This window comes from Crassostrea angulata, chromosome 5 (genome assembly GCF_025612915.1).
Source record: "Crassostrea angulata isolate pt1a10 chromosome 5, ASM2561291v2, whole genome shotgun sequence".
NCBI lineage: Eukaryota > Metazoa > Mollusca > Bivalvia > Ostreida > Ostreidae > Magallana > Magallana angulata.
In genome coordinates this window covers 18,636,933-18,657,972 of record NC_069115.1, presented here as the reverse complement: position 1 = coordinate 18,657,972, position 21,040 = coordinate 18,636,933, and the positions used below count along the sequence as shown (strand labels likewise).

At 34.5% G+C, this 21,040-nt stretch overlaps 1 protein-coding gene and 1 pseudogene across 3 annotated transcripts; one reads left to right on the top strand and one right to left on the bottom strand.

Annotated features, from left to right (window-relative positions):
- Positions 1–4,686: 4,686 nt before the first annotated feature.
- On the top strand, positions 4,687–7,543 carry LOC128183414 (uncharacterized; annotated as a pseudogene).
- Positions 7,544–8,748: 1,205 nt separating this feature from the next.
- On the bottom strand, positions 8,749–20,464 carry LOC128183420 (S-adenosylmethionine-dependent methyltransferase Rv2258c-like). 3 transcript variants are annotated; one of them, XM_052852410.1, is made up of 4 exons: positions 13,618–13,856; positions 10,629–10,816; positions 10,057–10,167; positions 8,749–9,952 (listed from the first exon to the last, which is right to left on the bottom strand). In XM_052852410.1, exons 1-4 carry the CDS (start codon positions 13,782–13,784, stop codon positions 9,390–9,392), a joined length of 1,029 nt encoding a protein of 342 aa, XP_052708370.1. In that variant the 5' UTR covers positions 13,785–13,856; the 3' UTR covers positions 8,749–9,389. The 3 variants fall into 3 exon arrangements, with proteins under 3 accessions (XP_052708370.1, XP_052708369.1, XP_052708368.1); XM_052852409.1 differs by lacking the exons at positions 10,057–10,167; positions 10,629–10,816; positions 13,618–13,856 and adding exons at positions 17,868–17,978; positions 18,764–18,951; positions 20,129–20,464 and having other exon boundaries at positions 9,352–9,952; XM_052852408.1 differs by lacking the exons at positions 8,749–9,952; positions 10,057–10,167; positions 10,629–10,816; positions 13,618–13,856 and adding exons at positions 16,845–17,746; positions 17,868–17,978; positions 18,764–18,951; positions 20,129–20,437.
- Between the last annotated feature and the right edge of the window lie 576 nt (positions 20,465–21,040).

Below are 21,040 nucleotides of genomic sequence, written 5' to 3'. Positions count from 1 at the left end.
CACGCATTACAGATGTTTGATCCACCTCTAATTTATCGCAGGAAAGATAGTACGTGAGCACTGTGACGTCATCCATGACCATTTTTGTCTTTGTTTACGTAACTCGACTAAATACAAAGCAAATCTACATGTATTGGGTTTCGAAAAAGCTTGTGCAGTACTCAGAACGTGTCTTCAAATCTCAAAACACCGAAAATTAAGAGTTAAATGTCGGCCATTTTTGGCACAGCACCACCGGTGAAAACATTAGAGAGAATTATGGGACGTAGACAAAAAATTCGTATGATGAATCTATAGGTTTAGCTCGTTCTCTTTCCCGCGCACACTGGTTCTTAGAGCTCGCTTCGCTTGCTATTATATACAGACAAAAATAAAACAAAAACAAAAACAAAACAAAAACAAAACTTCAGCACCTCAACTGAAATAAACTTTGAACGTTTTTCATTTTTGTGCTTATTACTTAATTAAAAGTAAAATCTTTCCTTCTATGATAATTAATTTAGTTAATTAGAATAAAATATTAATGAAAACATTCAAATTATCCATCAGGTAAAAGGCAGGCGTACTGATTTTCAACCTTGTTTTCCCCGCCAGGCGTGTTTTAGGCCTAGCATAACACCGAGAAATACCAGCCTCGCCATGTTTGATTGTAATGGTTTGTAGTTTGTTTATGAATATTTTTTATAAGGACAATGTTATCAATATTAATTAATACCGTAATCAGTTGTACACTGGATATCATGCACGTTATTTCACTTTATTACTGCGAGTCACGAAACAGACTAGACCAGTGTCCGGGGGGGAGGGGGTCACAGAGATATCCAATGCTAATGAGGGGAAAAGGGGGTGTTGCTAAAACGCGGAACGGAAAGCGGAAAGGAAAGCGGAAAGGAATGGGATACGGAAAATTTTATGTAATGTTATTTGCTCGATAGATGTGTCAAACAAGCTGTGAACGGTATACTTAACGTAAGTTTTTAATATTGTTAAAACTGTTATTTATATTCAATTTTATTTTTGGAGAAAATGTATGATTTTCTCTCAATTAAAATTACATGCTTTGACCACTAGTCCCGGTTTATCAAACTAAACAACATATCCAGCGCTCTATTTAGATTCAGTTGCAGGACTTACAATCACTTAGGAAAACGTAAAGAAACTATCACACTAGGAATAGGTAATCTGTTTTCGATTAAGTGAGACAAAAAAGGTTAGCAAACAGATGTTGCAGCAAAACCCCTTGACAATGATGGTGGATGTTGTTCGTTGGTCACGTTTTTGATATCAGTATCTATTAATGATTTTTTGAAATAGTATGGATCACTAAAAATTCAATGTTTAAATTGTTTAAAACAAGTTTAAAATCCCAAGCAAGGTTCGAAGTCATGAAAAACACAACAAAACACTCAATTATCTGCCCTACATTATTATTCCAACAATGTTACAAATGGAAAATAATTAATAAGTTATTTTAATACCTTATTTAATCAAAATGCGTTTTTATTTCATTTTTCCGTTTCCTACTTTTTAAATCAAACTAAATGCAATGATATAGTTGATAGACATTCGTTAGAATGATATCAAATAGTTAAGCTACCTTTTGATAGTAATCATTCATAAAATATGAATAAAAGATACAAAGTACATATTTGTGTCCAATCTATACAATATTTTTCGGGCTCAACGTAGGATATTATTCAAATAAAAATTGCCAAAAACAGGGTTTGGACTCCCAACAAAACAGAATCATCCCCATTGAAAGTTTAAGGATCTGTGTATATGAGATGGGTAATGTATGTTCGTTCGCCCTAAAATGTGTTCGCCCTTGACGCCTTTCGCCCTTTAGTTTCCTTTTGCCTTAGTTTCCTTTTGTCCTAGGTCTGTACGCCCTCGATTTAGTTCGCTGTAGGCCTGTTCGCCCTATTTTAATACAGGAATTTATTAATAATATAATAGTATATTTTTGTGTCCTGAGCATTTTTTACATTGTGAAGAAATATATATAATTTTACAAATCAGCAGAATTATAGCACGATAATATAAAAATTAAACCAATTACGTTTTAAAGTTTTTGAAGAAATGAAATCATAAAATGTAAGAAAAGGTTATTGGAACAAGTGGAAGTAACTAAAAGCAAGTTTATAATAAAAAAGTAGAATGTAATTTATCATTTGAAAAGTTTAAAAAGTTTAGAGTTAGTGAAATAAAACTTCTTATAGTACCTGAAACGTTCTACTTTCCAATTTTTCCATGTGTTCATTTTGCGCTTACTGTGCGCTCACTGTGCGTTCAATGTGCATTCACTTGCGCTCTCTGCTCCGCTTCATTGGCGCTCACTGTTCACAATATGCTCACTGTGCTTTCACCGTTCGTTTAGCATTTACTTATCGCTCAGTCAGAAAATATAATACAGGTATTTTCCTGGCTTATTTTTGGGTCCGTTTACCAGACCCATTCCCGATCGAAAAATCGTTTCCCAATTTAAGACCTTAATTTCCTAATCAGGTGTCCATAATTTAGGCTGATAACAATACGCAACCTCGGAAATCCTGGCCAGGGTTGATTACGTGTCGTTCCTCTCTCCATCATCTGGGGTCCATTCAAACGTTGATGCTCTTATTGAAGCACGCAAGTTGATTGGTGGCTCATATAGCATCCCGAGTACATTGGTCTAATGAACAAGTCGTTTTTATGCGCTCGTTTGTTATAGGATTCATTGAAACTACTGAATTTTGTGATTATGCATAACTTTGCATACTGAATTAGTTATCTGTTTACTTTTATTGACAGACTAATTGGGTAAATGAGTTGCAAGGCATTGTAGGCTACTAAGTTTCAGTGAATACAAAGCGTATTGAAAATATAATTATACATGTTCTATTTTGAATTGTTCTTTAGAGACTCATTTTCAAATGTTTTCAGATAAATGAAAAATTATGTCTAAGCAACCATTTCTGTGCTCACATTTTAAAAAGATATTGCTTACCAGCCCTTATATCAACCTATTTTGATACTCCATTGTCCAAGTTCAAAAGAGAAATATGTCTTATCGCTTATTATCCCCTCACGCAACTTGTTGCGAAGGGGATATCGCATCACTACCGTGCGTGTGTGTGTATGTATGTATGTATGTATGTATGTATGTATGTATGTTCACTACATTTCAATTTTCTAGTAAATAAAAAAAAACTTCCAATAGAATTTCCTCAACCTTTGCACAAATATGCCTCATTGTAAAAGATTAAAACAAATGCAATTTCATATTAATTGGTCAAATTTTTATGCAAAAACTAAGATAATGATTATGACAAAAATCGTTCAAAACTAAAAATATTTATCATAGATTGCACACTTTTGTAAAATAACAAATAAAAAAATGCATGTGCCTTTCTTAACCATTAATACTATTACGAATTATTATTTAATTAAATCAATGTCATAATCAACTTTGTATACGAGTTATCAATTAAAATTTCTGAGTAAGAGTTATCAATCACCCAGAGCGAAAATAGTGTGGCAAAACAACGTTACGGTGAGTTAAAATAGCTTAATGTGTGTTTGAATGTTTGTTATTATCCCCTCGCGCAACTTATTGCGAAGGGGATATAGCAGCGCTGCTGTGCGTGTATGTTTGAAGCAAGTTTAAAGAAAAACCATTGCACGGATATTTATCAAACTTCGTAAAAGTATTAGTCATGGTAAAAGAATAAAGCATGATAATTTTCAAGTCAATTAGTTGAGTACTTTTTAATATATCGTAAAAATAACACAGTTTTATACAGAAATTTTATGTACGACTTGACAATAACTACTTCCGCTTCACTTCTGTGAAACCAAAGTGAAAGTAAGCAGTTCAAATCTTTGGATTTAGATCTAGTACAGGTAAAGAAACAGTAGTTTTTGTAGTAATGGAGGATTAGTAGAATGTGATCTCCTCATGTACATAACTATATATTCCTAAATAATGCATTCATCACACAATAACTCATGTCGCGAAGGGATGCTCCGCTTAGCGATGCACCCTTGTTAAATTAAAAGCAGTGACTACCTTTTTCACGGGATATCCCTGGTTTGAGACAACATTAATAGAATGGGCTTGGAAATTTTCTTCAGGGAAAATCCTCAGAATGCTTAGCGTACAACAGAAAAAAATTTCTGGCACTAGTATTCGTTATATTTCCAATGCCATTTCAAAAGCGATGTTCATTCACTGCTACATGTGTAAATGTTATGCAGACAATGACGATTTTATGAAGATAAAAAATTAAGACCCTAGCCCACTGAAATTCAATAAAATACAGTTTCACAAGACGAAGAAATTGAGCTAAATAAAGACGAAAATCAAACAAAGTCTCAACTTTTGACTCTAACAGATAAAAATATTTCAAATTTACCCGTGGATTTACTTCAATATCGTGGAGTCGAGAAAAAGAAATTGCTACAACTGCTAAAAAGATCTGTTTGTACTTTTATGCGTAAAATTGTCAGTCTTTTGTTACCGATCAATATTTTAAAAAAAATTAAAAATTAGAACTACAGTATGTTTAAAAATGAGCATAGAACAAAGTCTATGGTACATAATCTATCCAAATTGTACAAATTTTCCGAAATTAAGAATTAGTAAAACAAGCTTGCCAATTATCTTATTATATGTGTTTACAACTGTACTTTTGTTTTTACAGAAATCCTTTAAAAATTCATCAACTGAAGGTATAAACCATGGACCCCCGCACTTGGGCCCAGGATGTGTTACGTTGTCAGCTCTGTGAGACTCCTGTCCCCCCGTTATACTGTGACATTTGTCACATACATCTGTGTAAAACCTGTGTGGGGGAACATCTCTTAGATGAATCTAAAGAACACAAAGTGGTGCCATTTAAAAAGCGGGGACTTAATCCTAAATGTTCAAAACATTCCACACAATTATGTGACCTTTATTGTGAACAATGTAACATTCCTATTTGTGTGGAGTGTGTTTCCTCTGATGAACATCTAGGACACAAGCTAGTTGGTATTTTAAAAATATTAGATACCAATAGGGAAGCCTTAAAAAAAGATCTACAAGAATTAGAAAATTCCATTTATCCTAACTACAAAGAGATTGCATTTAATATCCCAGTTCAAAAGGCTGACCTGATTGAAAACTCCAAGAAATTGACAACAGTTCTAGACAAACATGGAGAAGACTTGCACAGAGAAATAGACATCGCCATTCAAAAACTGAAATCTGATGTGGATGAAATGGAATCCAAACACTTGGTTGTTCTTGATAAGCAGGAAAATGAAATCAAACGCAGTATTTCTGAAATTGAACAGAGCATTGATGATTTGAAGAAATTACTGAACTCCAATGATGTCAGCCTTATCACTGCCTACAAATCTAAGAATGCTGAATTCAGAAGATTGCCGCCTAAACTCACAGTTTCCTTACCAAGATTTACCCCCTCCGGAGATTAACAAAGAACACGTTTATCAGCAGATAGGCTCTCTGTCAGCGTTATCGATCAAGACAGAAGAACATGGCTACACAATGGATTCTCCTGGTGCGGAGTCCCCTCCCCAGGACAGATCGCTCATTGCTATACCACAAATCATCACAGAAATAAACACAGAGTATGGAGAATCTAATAAATTATACAGTGTGTCCTGTCTGAGTGATGATAAAGTATGGACAAATGGCCAGGACAACATGATGAAACTCTATAACCTCCATGGTAAACTAGTGAAGTCAATCCAAACCAAGTCGGGGAAGAGACCATGGGACATATCAGTGACACAGAGTGGTGAACTAGTTTATACTGATGCTAATGATAGAACTGTGAACATAGTGATGAATACACAGATACAGACTGTGATCAGACCATGGGGGTGGAGGCCTATTTATGTCTGCTGTACCTCCACTGGTGACCTCCTGGTTGTCATGATCACTGATGATAGAAAACAAGCAAAAGTCATGCGTTACTCTGGCTCCACAGAGAAACAAACGATTCAATACAATGACAAAGGACAACCTCTTTATTCATCTGAACTTAATGCTAAATGCATCACCGAGAATAAGAACCTAGATATCTGTGTAGCTGACTCTGAAGCAGGTGCGGTAGTGGTGGTCAATCAGGCCGGAAAACACCGGTTTACCTTCACTGGTCCTCCCTCTACTACCAAGGAATCATTTATTCCAGCCGGCATCACTACAGACTGCCAGAGTCGGATCCTGACAACAGACTATAGAAACCACCTTATCCACATCCTGGATCAAGACGGACAGTTTATCCGCTACATTGACAACTGTCATTTACAGTATCCAACAGGTTTATGTGTGGACACCAGAGACAACCTCTTTGTGGCTGAATTTAAATCTAGTAAAGTGAAGAAAATCCAATACAGTATGTAAACAAACTGTAATCATAATAGCGCATGACATTGTGTAATTTTGTGTACATTTACAAAGCAAATATCAAATATCAAAGTAAAATATTTACATTTGAAAATATGTTTCCTTAAATGAACTTACAGAATAGCGAAAACATTTGAACAATAAAATGCTGTTTTTGGTGATTTATGGGGCGATATGAAGGTGGCGATATTGCAGGAAAAAAAGTTAGTGGGTTATGTAATTTTTTTGCCGCAATGATCGTTATCTTCATAACCCGCATGAATCGACAAAGAAAGCATTTTATTTTACATATTTATATCTTTCTTTAACAAATTGATCGTGATTATTTCGTGCAGATTACGATTTTTCTTGGGTGGCTGTAGGTTTCGACCAATCGATTAACGGGGCCTGTATATTTCAATGCTGCAGTTTCTATATAGCTATGACTTAACTAGTGTTTCATTAAGCAAAAGTGGCGATCATACTCGGTAGATGTACCTGTAAATATTCAATTTTGTGTGATCTTTCTCATGATGTCATAATGATCAAAGATTAGCACGCGCTTCTTGCTTGTTGTTTGGATTATTGTAAACTTAAAATCTCGATAATATATTATCAGTTCTTAATGGTTTGCCTTTTTCAAATGTAATTATAAGTAATAAACAGCAATGTGGACTTTTAAACTTGTTGTTTATTTCTTCATAAATTGATTCTGTTGAAGGAGGCTAGATGGTCAGCAAGTTAACCATCAGATCTTCTCTAAATTTTCAGATATGATTTGTTTGGTCATAAACTATCATTTAGTAAAGAAAAAATCCAAATATGTTCGACTTTAAAATTTGAATATTTTGCTGTATCCTTATACAGAACTCTTCTTCCTATAGGAGATTGATATTACATGTATCTTAAGATGGACAACACCACCCAGCCTTTTTAAATGATATTTTATGAATATATCAACAAACTGTATACAAATATGATTTTAATATACATGTATATCAAATAATCCCAAATTGTGTTTATATTTATATATTATGTGTTATCATGGTAAATATGTTTCATTAAACTGTGGTGACGGTGTATATTTCATGTATAAATAATATTATTTCTTACTATCAGTATCTATATATTTTACATGTAAATAAAGTGGCTAGGTGTTCTTGTTAATAAAATTAATGTAAATGGTCAGTATGTTTTTGCTTATTTATTTGTTTCTTACATTTTTATCAGAAAGGCTTTTGACATTGCAAACATTTTTTATTCTTTGGTAGATAGTCATCTAGCTGCAGGACGGTAGCTTCCCAATCTAATTAAAATGAGATCTTTGATCCTTTCCTAATAGATCGCTTCACAAACTATTGATTGTGTATCGATCTATTAAGAGTGGTTCAAAGATTGGTAGCTTCCAGTCTAAAAACCTCGGATAAACGACTTGGGAGCTGCAGTTCGGTACGTGTAATTTACGGCGTACAAAAAGATGCGCTTGTTTTGCACTAATTAAGCTTATTTTCTTTATTTTTTGCTACTGATTTTTTTTTCAGCGGTGGGTATTTCAATGAAGCGGGAGGCAATTCAAAACAAACAATAATTTTATTTTGCCCTAGCTGATATCGTTACTTTATTTGCCTCATACTTTCTATTAAATACGCTTACATGTATCGACCACGGAAAATGAAGATTGTCAGGGACGTATAATTATACTAACCCCGTGTATACATGTACGTCCCTGAGGATTTTAATCTTGCGTGAGAGTCGCCAATTTTATATTAAACAAACTACACTACTTCACTTTACGGTTCTTGTGATGATGTTAAAAAAGAATATCAGAGGCAAGTGCAGTGACAATATAACTAGTAAGATGTCCAGAGATATTTTTTGGAATAAAATATTTGTACAGAATGTGTTTGGAAATAAGATTAATCAGTCCAAAACTACATGTACAATTTTTTGTGCGCTTTAAATTTCAACTTTTTATCACGCATAGAACTGTAGCTTTCAGGTCGTCCATACGAGTTTTTGTTCAGACCGGGAGCTAAAGACCCAGGCACGTAGAATCGTTTTTGAAAATGTGAGGGGGGGGGGGGCAGAATCATCCCCAGAAAAAACAAAAAAAAAACAAAAAAAAAAGAAAGGAAAGGAAAACGACGAGCATACTTTTAATTTCAATTCAACTGTTTATTTCATTATTTTCAATTCAATTTTCTTACATGGTCCCATAAAAGGGGGGGGGGAACTCTATGTTAATTTAAGTTTTTGTATGTTAAATTAAGAAAAATATTTGCTGCGCCAAAAAGGGGGAGCAGGCCCCCCTGCCCCCCCCCCCCCCTCCTCCCCGTTGCTACGTGTTTGAGACCTGAAGCTATTAGCACTGAAAATATAGTAAATAAATTGCGTGAACATTGTATATGATATAATTAATATGATTTTCATGCAGTATTTAGAAGAAGTTGATCTACCTCTGCCCGTGGAAGAAATGTTTACAGGGCAAGTGCTTTGATATCGACATTTCAAGATCAGATTATATATGAATATTAAAAGTTTCAGATTTATTAATTACTACAGGTAAAGTCTTCTTTGACACTGATTCATGAATTGACACAGATGGCAGAGTTTGACACTGGGTATTTTAAAAGGTAAAATGCCGTGTTTAACTGCAATTTGCGATGATCAACCAGACCCAAATTTTGTCAGCATGACTAGATATATAAAAAAGAAGTTTCTAGAAAATTTCGCAATTTTTTAAATAAATAAATATTAACGCATGTATGCTTTTTCATATGATGCTATTCCATGGCGTTCTTAATAAATTGATTATAATTGCTGCGATAATTTTACAATTGTAGAATGCAGGATTAGAACCCACAATTTCCAAAATATTGTTTTAAGATTTAAATAACCAATATGTTTTCGTAACCTATTCTTGTTTTAAAATACGACTCATACTATAACTTTTTTTTATTGCATTCATAAGCAGTGAAAAATTAAGTTTTATTATTTAAACATAAACCAGCTTGAATCATTTTTGGAAGACAATTCTTTCTTGGACCACATCGATATCCATGTCTCCGACTTTGACCAGACGGAAGCCATGTTTTTCGATCTTCTCCCTCCGCTTTTCGTAGCCCCAGCCCACGCCGTATCCCTCGCCGTAAGGACCAGAGAGGCTCATGGGAAGACAGGAAAACAAGCTCAGGGGCAGGTACAGCTGGGCAATGTCAGTATCGGTCAGCTTGGCGGAGTACGATGAAACCGGCGGATCGTAGGCCGCTCCGAATCCGTCGGATTTCAAAACACGACGGACTTCCGTCAAAATTCCGTCTACCGCATATGCGTCATGAAGGACGTCGTTTAAAATTACAAAATCGAAATTTTCCGTCCAGTCTTGGGGAAGCTGTTCTCCCGGCACACACAGGAAGTTGACATTGCTCAGTGCTTCCTTTTGCAGTTGCATGTTGGCTTCGTCGATGGATTTCCTGTCCGGGTCAATGCCATACACGGTGCTGTTTGGAAAACGCTTGGCGATCATAAGTGTGTACCTCCCGTATCCACAGCCAAGGTCGAGCAGCTTGAAGTCGGAACCTGAATATATACTTTTTTTTAAATTAGTTTATAGGTCAACGGTTAAATAAATTAATTACAATGCTTGATTTCTCAGACTAGTATATGCAATGTAATCAACATACTTGGTTTAAGGTCAAACACCGGTAAAAGTAGTTCGTTGATCCAGATCTGAATGTCCTCTGGTTTGTGGTATCCGCCCCACCACTCTAAGAAAGGGCCGTGGTAGCCATAACCTGTAAACAAACATAAAATATTATTACAGAGATACATGTATGGATTACATTGGAAGCATACGATACAGCTGTTAGGTTTCTGTGTTTTGTAAGTCTTGAGATGTTTTTCTGAACTCTGGTCATTCATTATTGTTCAGGGATTTGGTCCATCTCAAGTTATAATTTAGCAGGTACTAAAATAAATTCAGCATTTGATTGTTAAATTTTGTAAACATCCTTTTGATCACATATTTTGATATTTGTATATACCAGAAAAAAGAAAACAGGTTGATTTTAACGAAATAAAACAGCCACTGAAGAAATTTTGAAATATATTTAAAAAAAAAAGGTAACATGTGTTTTTCTTTTAAAATTCTTTTATTATTTCTTAATTTTCTTTACTTTTCATAGCAGAGACAATAAGATGATTTGACATTTCAATAATCTGAGGTGTAAGTTTATTCATTTTATAAATGCCTGACCTCTTGGTCCATTATTTGGGAGAACTGCCTCCAGTTTTGGTAACATGGCGCTCAGAATAGGAAGGACTGTGGCGCCATGCCCATGTGTCTTTAGCTCAGAGTCCGAATAGGGCAGGGAGAATCTGTCGTCTGCGTGTGACTTCACGATTCCTGAGGCCACCATACTGTTCAGCCATTCCTGAATGTACCTGAATGGAGATAGCAAAAAAAATATGTCATCTCAAAATATTGATAGAATTCATTTACTCTTACACTTTGATTAACTTAAACCTGTTTTAACAAGAGCGTTGACTTTGGGCAGTATGTGAATAATTTCAATTTGATGAAGGCGGGGTCTACTCATCGTTAACTGTTCAGTCATGACTTATAGACAGGAATACATTCAATGACACTCGTCCGACTTTATCCTGGGATGTTTTTTTCCAGTTTAAGCGGCGTCAATTTCACACAACAAAGCAAATCTATTTTTCGGCAAAGAATTTTTTTTTCGATTTATACAGTCTATAAATATTGACGAGCTTCTGGTAGCAAATCAGAATAAAGGAATGTAAAACCAGAACTTTCACAGCATAGGTACATGTATTTCAAATCATGTAGATCATTTTTTTTTTTGGAAATCATAATTTTGAACATATCTTCATATATAGGATTCATGTACATGTAATATTTTTTGGTCTTATTTTCAGACTAGTAAATATTAGGCGTATCCTGCTTCAGTCAGCTTATTACATGAATCTCAAAGACCAATACAAAAGAAAATAATACATTTTTCATTCCATGTTTTCGAAATAATTGCTACTTTTATTGACGTCATAGAAAGCAGTGTGATAATGATTTTATTTGAAAAAAAATGAGCAATAATGACAAAATTATAGGAATCTGTAAATGTCATAATTTCGTTTTATTTATTATCCAGATGTGAATGATGTATTAATAATGAATATTTACAATTGGGGCAGAAATTGCACTTTTTAAAGAAAGTCCTTTAGCTGCAATATTCGACATACTTATATCATCATCGGTTTCAATTTGTTAGCTAACAAATCTCTACAGCATTAAAAGTTATAATTATAGCTGGATGCGATTAAACGGGGTAATACATATCAGAATACACAACAATCATTAAAACATTAATTAATAGAAGAAAAACATAAATTTACACTTTCATGTATGTACAAATAACTTAATAATCAGACACTTGAATATCTGTATGATATGGTCGAACAATGTCTACCACTTTCACATAATTATTTCCTAGTACACAATAATAACTTGTTTCACACATACTAATTACTAAAACTGTTGCATCTTGTAATAGATTTTTACTATCAACAGTTTAGTTATAAAAACACTCCCAGACAGTGGAAAATCTGAAACATGTACAACCAAAAAGCAAAGTATGCAGAACAAAAATCATGCAGGTAAAACAAAATATAAAATATACAGCCATGGTCAATGGTGATTTGTACAACCAGTAGGTAGTTGAATTACCAAAATATTTAAAAAGATGTGGGTATATCTATGAGGATTTATTTCATTTTTTCTTTTATTGCCCATATCACCTACTCCTCTGAGAATCTCTCTGCTTAGATACATGAATGATCATGACATACTAAACGATGTTAACATTGTATTCATAACTATTACATGGTTACAATTGTCTATCTCTATCAAAGAGTACTTCATGTTTTTTGACCAAGTTCATTTACAATAAAATGTTAAAGTTTTTAGAATGTAACTTTACGACAAAAAGTAACTATGTGCTAAATAGATTCTACTAAATCTATCGTTTATCTATGTATTGACTATTGTCCTTTCTGATATATTTCATTTTATCAAATCAAATAAACAACATGACTAATATTTTAAACTAAATAAGAATTTTTGAAAACGTCTCTAATGTCCCTCAATTAGATCATTTATATTTTAAACAATACTTTTTTTTTGTCTTTATAAGCATACTATAGAGTACCCAGTGCTTTGGTATGTAGAGTTTTAGTTTGCTTGTAATAAAATCTTTCAAAATGTATCTACCTGCAGCCAATTTGATCCAAGACACTACATCGTTAATTTTGCATATTCCTTGTGTATATTATTTCCATCAAAATCTTGGTCCAGTAAGAAAAAAAAACCGATTAATGCAAACGAAAGAAGTGGCAAACAAATAACATGTAAAACGCCATAATGCAAATATCTGCTGCTGACAAACTCTTTAATTTGAATGAATTTAGATTTATTCTTATTACATCTTATTACATATGCAAATAGGAGTGGAGTGAACATTTTTTGTTCAATCTTTTTCATTTACATCTTTATGGTGTTAAATTACTAGGATGCACTACACACAATGTGTGATGTTTTACAGTAACTGTTTTGAGGCTAAATAGAGGCATTGGCATTGTTTTAGTTTCTTTATTAAATTTTTCTTAATAATAATTCGACAAGGTATATTGTCTCTTAGTTCTATCATTGATTTTTACAAGCAATATTAAAATATTTGGCGTAATCTTATCAAATTGAATTTTTTTGCCTACCAAATGTTTGCAAGGAATTGGGAGTCATGGGGCTATTAATCTTTAAATTTCTTTGACATCTTTTCTTGAATTGAGAAGTATTTTTTAAAAGAAATTTTACACAGTGCATGTAATGCATCTTAATAATTTGACATTATAACTTATTACTAGTGTTGTCAACCAACTTTAGAAACAAATATAAAACACGATGTAAAAACTCCGCCATTATAGTAGTCACCTGATAGATCTAAAAAGATGACTTAAAGGCAAAGCAGTTATATTCATTTACTATTCAGTTAGCTTCATTTAGTCTCATGTCAGTTGAATATTCAATAAATTGTTCAATTTGGTCTGTATTAAATTAATTTCCCAAAATTTTAGTAACATAAATCAATTCAATATTACTGATAATAATTTTAAGTCTTCGTAAGAAGGATACCGTTTGTGTGACACTGCTATCTAAATGAAGGCCTTACCTTTCTTTCATTCCAGTTTTTTCAGCAAGCTCCTGTGCAGTGCACGGTTGTTTGATTTTAATGAAGTGTTCAATAATTCCGACTTTGTAACCAACCCCAAACACAAGAGCACTGAGGCCATCCTTGACAAGCTTGTCCAAATCTCGACGTCCACCCTGCTCTGCCATGGTTGTGCAATGTGAAAATCACTTGCATCAAGTTGCACAACTTGAAAAAAACAAACTGGCCTTGAGTGGCAATCGGTTGCATGTGTCTATGCAATGTGGGTCACGTAAAAAAGCTGCACATTTTTTTCTTATTGATTTTACTTTTAACGACTTTGCTTAACAAATACATGTCGCTATAAAGGCATGTAAGAGATAGGAATTTATGAAATAAGTGGGTGCATATTCTTGCACGTAAAAACTTTTCAACATCTCGAGTTCTATATAAAAGGTGAGGTGGGGGAGTGGGGTAGAAAAGAAAGTTATCAGGAGGTATAAAAAACGTGAGTGGTAAAGTCTATAAATGTCACGTCTTTAACTCATGCAGGTCAAACCTTGCAACTCATAGGTGTCGTTACTCATTTCGTGACGATGCACGTAGCACTGTTTTTAGTGGTAGAGGGGGTGGGGGGGGGGGTGGCAGACTACTGCAAAAAAAATTCTTAACGACAAAAAAAAAAAAAAATAGGCAACTTCCATAATTATAAAAATCCTTATCCGTGGAATGGGGGGGGGGGGGGGACCAGAGGGAGGGGGAATAGACATACCTTCAATGTCTCTCTTTATTTTCAATTCAATTTTTTTATAATGGTGATGGGGAACTCCATATTACTTTACTTTTTTGTGTAAATTTTAAAAAAAGGTCTCATACGGGAAAAAAAAATATTTGTGGGGAGAGGGCAACCCTTCCTCCTGCCGCCTCCGCAGATTCTACGTGCCTGTCACAATACCTATTTTCGATACTTACATGTATCCATACCATTCACTCTGCTGATTAGATAAAAAAAAAAAAGAGGGTTATGTTCTACACAAAATTTGAAGATATCCCGTTACTTGTACATACCTCAGTGGCCCAATTTCTATGACATTTTTAAACGATAAATTATGATAAAAAATTCTCGAACAAGAGTAATCGATAATTTTTTAATGATGTCTATAGTCTAAATAGTTTCAAATTAATAATAAGACATTACGTTGACTTTCAGTAGCAAAAATCTTCCCGGGTGGAAACCTTTATTTATGAATGACGGTGGAAAGAATAGGCGTGTATAAAGTTATGCGACAAAATGGTAACAGCAATCAACTTTTATCATGGGAAATGATAAAATGGTTCGCAGCAAAACCTAATATGAGAATATTTATTCACGTTTGCGGCTAAGACCTTCTCGCTAACCCTTTATATCTAAATTCTAAAGCAAAACAAACGTTTGTTTACACTATAATAACAAACTGCTTATTACGAAAAACACCAAGGACCAAGGAACTAGTTGTGCGAAGTTTTCGGGATTCGAACTTAGTGCGAAGTTCTCGCAAACCTCTTGGAATAATGTTCACGCGCTAAAAAACAAAAAGTTTGTTAACAGTATGAAGAAATTGCTTTGAAAGGTTCAAGTGGATTGTCTAATTTAATCATTAAAAATGTGTTTATTAATCTGTAACAATTATTTACAAATAAACAACATGTAGCTATGGTCACAAAGATGTTACTCTGTTACACATGTCACACAGGTGCATGTGGGCTGGACTGTGCACTCCCCCCCCCCCCCCCCCCCCTTAATATATGTCTCCAGTCGAAAAATAACAGAAAAATCACGACTCTGTGACATTTTATATTTACACTCGTTTCAAACGAGTGTGAATATAAAATGATACCGAGTCGTGAGATATGTCATTGCTTTTAGGGGAAGTTACAAAATGAGTGTAATGGTATGAAGTACTTACTTATAGTACTCAACCTAGATTTTTAAATACATGAATATCGATTGTATTTATTCAAACACTAAAATGCTTCCTTTGGTGATTTATTTGGGATATCATATGAAAGTAGCGAAATTGCAGTAACTTTTTTCTGCAATGATTGCTACCTTATAACCCGCATGAATCATCAAAGAAAGCATTTTATTATTTATATTAACATCTTTCTTTTAACTATTCAATAAACTGATTATGAAAAGTAAGTCAAATTGACTTAATTACTGTTAATGTACAGTAAGTACGTTAGCTAAAAGAAACAGCCAAATCGTCTCCTGTGAGACATTAAGTCTGACATCATCATGATTATTTCGTGCAGTCCGTAATTTTTCTTAGGTCGCTGTTGGCTTCGACCAATCGATAAACAGGGCGTGTCAATTTCAATCTTGTCAATTTCTTGTCAGTTTCAGCCGCTGTAGATTTCGACCAATCGATTTCTATAGAGGTATGAATTAACTATAAGAAAAAGAGGAAAAAATACTTGGTAGATGTAAATATTTTAAAGTAATATGCCTTTACTCTATGTTACTTTTAATCGATTTCGATCAACTAATTACTGCTTCTGAGTGCGGATGTTGTACATGTATTTTTAATAGCCGAGCTGAATACAGACAAATTGTTTCAAAAAGGAATGCCTTATGTTAAATAAATGCACACAGATGCTTGAGGACAGGACCCCCTCCCCCCCCCCCCCCTCTTCCCACCCGAGGTAATTGACTCTCTTTCTTATAGAAGTTCCTCAATTAACAAAAAACATGTCGTTTTCCAAATAAATCAAAATCAACGGAGAATAATCGAAAGTAATAAACCCTTTTGTTTGATAACAGTTTCTTTTGCGTGTAAATTCATTTAATTTTCTTGGATGTTATCGAACCATGGTGACTGAAAAATATTTTGCATAGCGTAGTGGCATATCTTTGATGATCGTTAATTAATGCATTTCCTCGTTATAAATAGCAAAAGGTACATGTAATACGGTCTGCAGTTGTTGTTTTTTTTTCCATTAAAACCATCCTGGGTGTTACTGTAAGTGAACGGCATTTCATTGCTAGATTTTTTTTATCACATACAAGATGAAATAAAGATTAGATGATGCCACAATTTCAGAGAAAAACCTCCTACCTTTGCTAAGATGTATCATTCATAAATAAGACTGCATGCTATCTTACGCTCTAGCCTGTTGTTACGTATAGACCGTATGCATGTATAATACTGTCTTTCAACTTTATGCTAGTCTGGAGCCATTATGATTACTTATTAAAAATCCATCAATAATTTTGATTAATTTTTATTTTTAGGAATTGAATTTTACATCTTGATATCAATAAAACACTTTCAAATTCTATTCTACGAGCTCTAGAGACAGAGTCATTTTTTTTTTCTCACCGGTATTTATTATTTCATTGGTTCAACGTGTAAAAAAATGTGCAACAGGGACCTTTATCCTACAATAAATAAAACGTCTATATTTTCGTATTGAAAGAGGGGTACTTTTGGAAAAATTTGGTAAAGTTATATGGTCAATTTATGCTTTTCAACTTGTTGTCTCATAAAACTTTGTAAGATTTACATGTAGTACCGGGAATCAACTTGTATGAAGCCAAAAATGACTCATTTTTGGAAGACAATTCTTTCTTGGACCACGTCGATATCCATGTCTCCGACTTTGACAAGACGGAAGCCATGTTTTTCGATCTCCTCCCTCCGCTTTTCGTAGCCCCAGCCCACACCATATCCCTCGCCGTAAGGACCCGAGAGGCTCATGGGAAGACAGGAAAACAAGCTCAGGGGCAGGTACAACTGGGCAATGTCGGTATCGGTCAGCTTGGCGGAGTACGATGAAACCGGTGGATCGTAAGCCGCTCCGAATCCGTCGGATTTTAAAACACGACGGACTTCCGTCAAAATTCCGTCTACCGCATATGCGTCATGAAGGACATCGTTGAGAATTACAAACTCGAACTTTTCCGTCCAGTCTTGGGGAAGCTGTTCTCCCGGCATACACAGGAAGTTGACATTCCTCAGCGCTTCCTTTTGCAGTTGCGCATTGGCTTCGTCGATGGATTTCCTGTCCGGGTCAATGCCATACACGGTGCTGTTTGGATAACGCTTGGCGATCATAAGAGTGTATCTCCCATATCCACAGCCAAGATCAAGCAGTTTGAAGTCAGAACCTAAACCAATATGGACAAAATTCAAAACACTAAAATCAACAATTAATTTACACTTTAAACACTTTCAATATTAAGACGTATATTCAAGTATACATGTATGTTTTGTTTTTAACTGACTTACTAGATTTGAGGTCAAGCACGGGTAAAAGAAGGTCATTGATCCACATCTGAATGTCCTCTGGTTTGTGGTAACCGCCCCACCACTCAAGGAAAGGATCCCAGTACCCATAACCTATAAACAACAGTTAATTTGAATCCAAAATATACATGTATTGCATTGATGACTGTAAACCTACTTTTAACTGTGACTATTTTTTCGCAATTCAAAAAAGAAAAAACTTGTCCTTGACAAATAGGTTTCGAGATTAAGGTAACGATTTTCGTTAAAATATACTAAAGTATTCTAAATACTTGTTAGCGACGACGAGAAATTAAAGCAACGATGAGGCCCTCGCGAACTTCTTGAAAATTCATCGCACGCGAATAAAGTTGGTTAGATTTACAGTATCAAAAGTATCGGGGTAGATTCTAAACCTTTCATTGCGACTTTGATTTTCCTTTGTCCAGCCAGAACCAGTAATTTGATACGGCTGTTATTACGAAAACACAAACAGATGTTTAATTTATGCAGATTGGGGATAACAACGCAAATAATGAGTAATCACAAAAACTTGAAATTAACAATTTCATGTTTTAAAATTCTTCTGCTGCAGGTCGTTAATGGACAGTACCCCTTTTCCCTCTACACAGATTTCTCTAGATTGCTGCGGTATATTCAGTATTCGTTGCTTTTTTACAATTTAATCAAAGCAAGATTATTTACGTTCCTATATTTTAAAATTTTAAATACATGTAAATACATTTTCATATGATTAACATTTTGTGACCACTGAAAATATTTTTAATTCAAAATTAAATGTTAATTAAAGGATGAATTGTTAAAATTGTTCAATAATTTCAACCTTGTGGTCAACTGACAGAAAGTGCTTAAAAAATAAATGTTTACGAATAACTCACCCTTTGGTCCTTTACTCGACAGGACTGCCTCCAGTTTTGGTAACATTGCGCTTAGAATCGGAAGGACCGTGGCGCCATGTCCATGCGTCTTCAGCTCAGACTCCGGATAATCCAAGGAGAATCTGTCGTCTGCGTGTGACGTCACGATTCCTGCGGCCACCATACTGTTTAGCCATTCCTGAATGTATCTAAGTAGAGAGAGCAAGAGTATGTTACGTATTAAAATCATATTCCACCAATTTTGCAAACGGTTTGTCATTTGCACAGCTCGTTGCAAACTTAAAGATGCTGAGAGTATTCACGATTGAAAAAATAAAGATTTATTTTCATAAACTGTGAGGAGTGACGCTGTATATTTTGAAGTAGTCACTGTATTATTAAATGGGCATGTTTACGATATTTGTCATGATGTGGACCAACATTGAATTGTTCACGATGTCGAGGATGTAAACATGATATAGGGAGTACGATTCAAATACAATGTAAACAATACGTAGACTCAATATCGGTCAACTTTGCGATGTCAACGATATTGATAAAAAAAATCGTATGTTGGACACACCTCATAATTTTGAAAGTCGACATTTTTAATTCCTTTTAATATTAAGGGAAATGCGACACCTCCATATTGGGACATACCTCCGATTAAAATAAACATTAAAATCAAGTTTTATTCAATGTTATCATTCCCGATATTGTTACCTACCAGAGTGAGCGCAATGTGTATTTACAAGCGTTAAGTTCGAATCCCACTGGGGCTTTGATCCTTTTTACCTTATCAACAGTTTTTTTAAACAAATGTTTTCGACAAATACTGTAAAATTTGCAAATTCAAAACCAGTGAGAGTATTTAAATGATTATGTATTGTTATACACGTTATTATCGACAACTGTACCGTATAACCTTTTAATTTTATTGTGTTTTCTTCTATCTGCTATATAAAAATGTCATCAAAAGTATTTCTAAATGTGTAAGTATTTCTAATGTTTTCCTAATGCGCAGAACTAGTCATTTACTCAACATATAATAGATGACAGTTCAGGCACGTATACACGTATACGTAGATTCGGTATATTGAAAGAGTGTGTGAGTGGGGGGGGGGGGGGGGCTCATCCAATATTTTACATGGCACATCCAAAAAGTGGAGGTAGGGGTAAAATCCTTGATATTTCACTTCTTTAGATGCAAATTTAACAAAAATCTTTGCTGCGACAAAAAGTGAGAGGGGTGGGGGGGGGGGGGGGTACCCGCTCCCCCCCCCCCCCTCAAACCACGATTGAACGTGCTACCATTTACAATGTACGTACTCAAGTGATATCAGTAAATATGATACATAAAGGATTTTCCATATACATATCTCTTACCTTTGTTTCATTCCAGTCTGTTGAGCAAGCTCCTGTGCAGTGCACGGTTGTTTGATTTTAATGAAGTGGTCAATAATACCTACTTTGTAACCAACCCCAAACACCAGAGCACTGAGGCCATCTTTGACAAGCTTGTCCAAATCTCGACGTTTTCCTTGTTCTGCCATTGTTGTGCAATGAGGAAAATAAATTGCGCACTAAAATTTCGGCATGTCGCAAAAAAGGAAAGAAGAGAAGAATAAACAAGATGGCCTTGAACGACTTTTGCAATAGAGTAAAGTGAGTCAATATTACTGAAAAGAATACAGCAACCAAAAACTTGCACAATGTTTTGTCGATTTTTTTTTACATTTCTTAGTCAGCTGTTCATGTGTTTAACAAACTGCAAATCGAGGAATTTTCGTTATCTGCATTAAGATATGTGTGTTCACGGGCATAGCTTCACGTGTAAAGTTTAAACGTTTTGCTCTAGATACATGACTAAAATGTAGGTAAAAAGAGGATGTGTGGGAGCTGTTAATTAATTAATATAATTAAGCACAGTGTAACGGCTACTTTATATTCATAACATTCGTACAGTTCACCTCTAGTATAGAACATGGCTGTCGTTAGTCAGATAGCGTTATTATATGTGACTGTTTTGTTATGTATGTGTAATTTACAAACTTTAGAGCTGCACACATCTAACGTACGCAATAAAAATTATGAAAACTCAGTCTGTATTATATAACGATGCAGGTTATGAGCTAACTTTTTTCATACATTATACATAATGTACGGATCTAGAAAAAAAGGGGGTGCCAGAGGGATCATGTATATGAGAAAGAGAAATTTTGATTTTAAATACTAAAAACATGTTTTGGTATTTGTAATTAATGTCCAAAAAACACATTATTTTTTTTCGTAAAAATG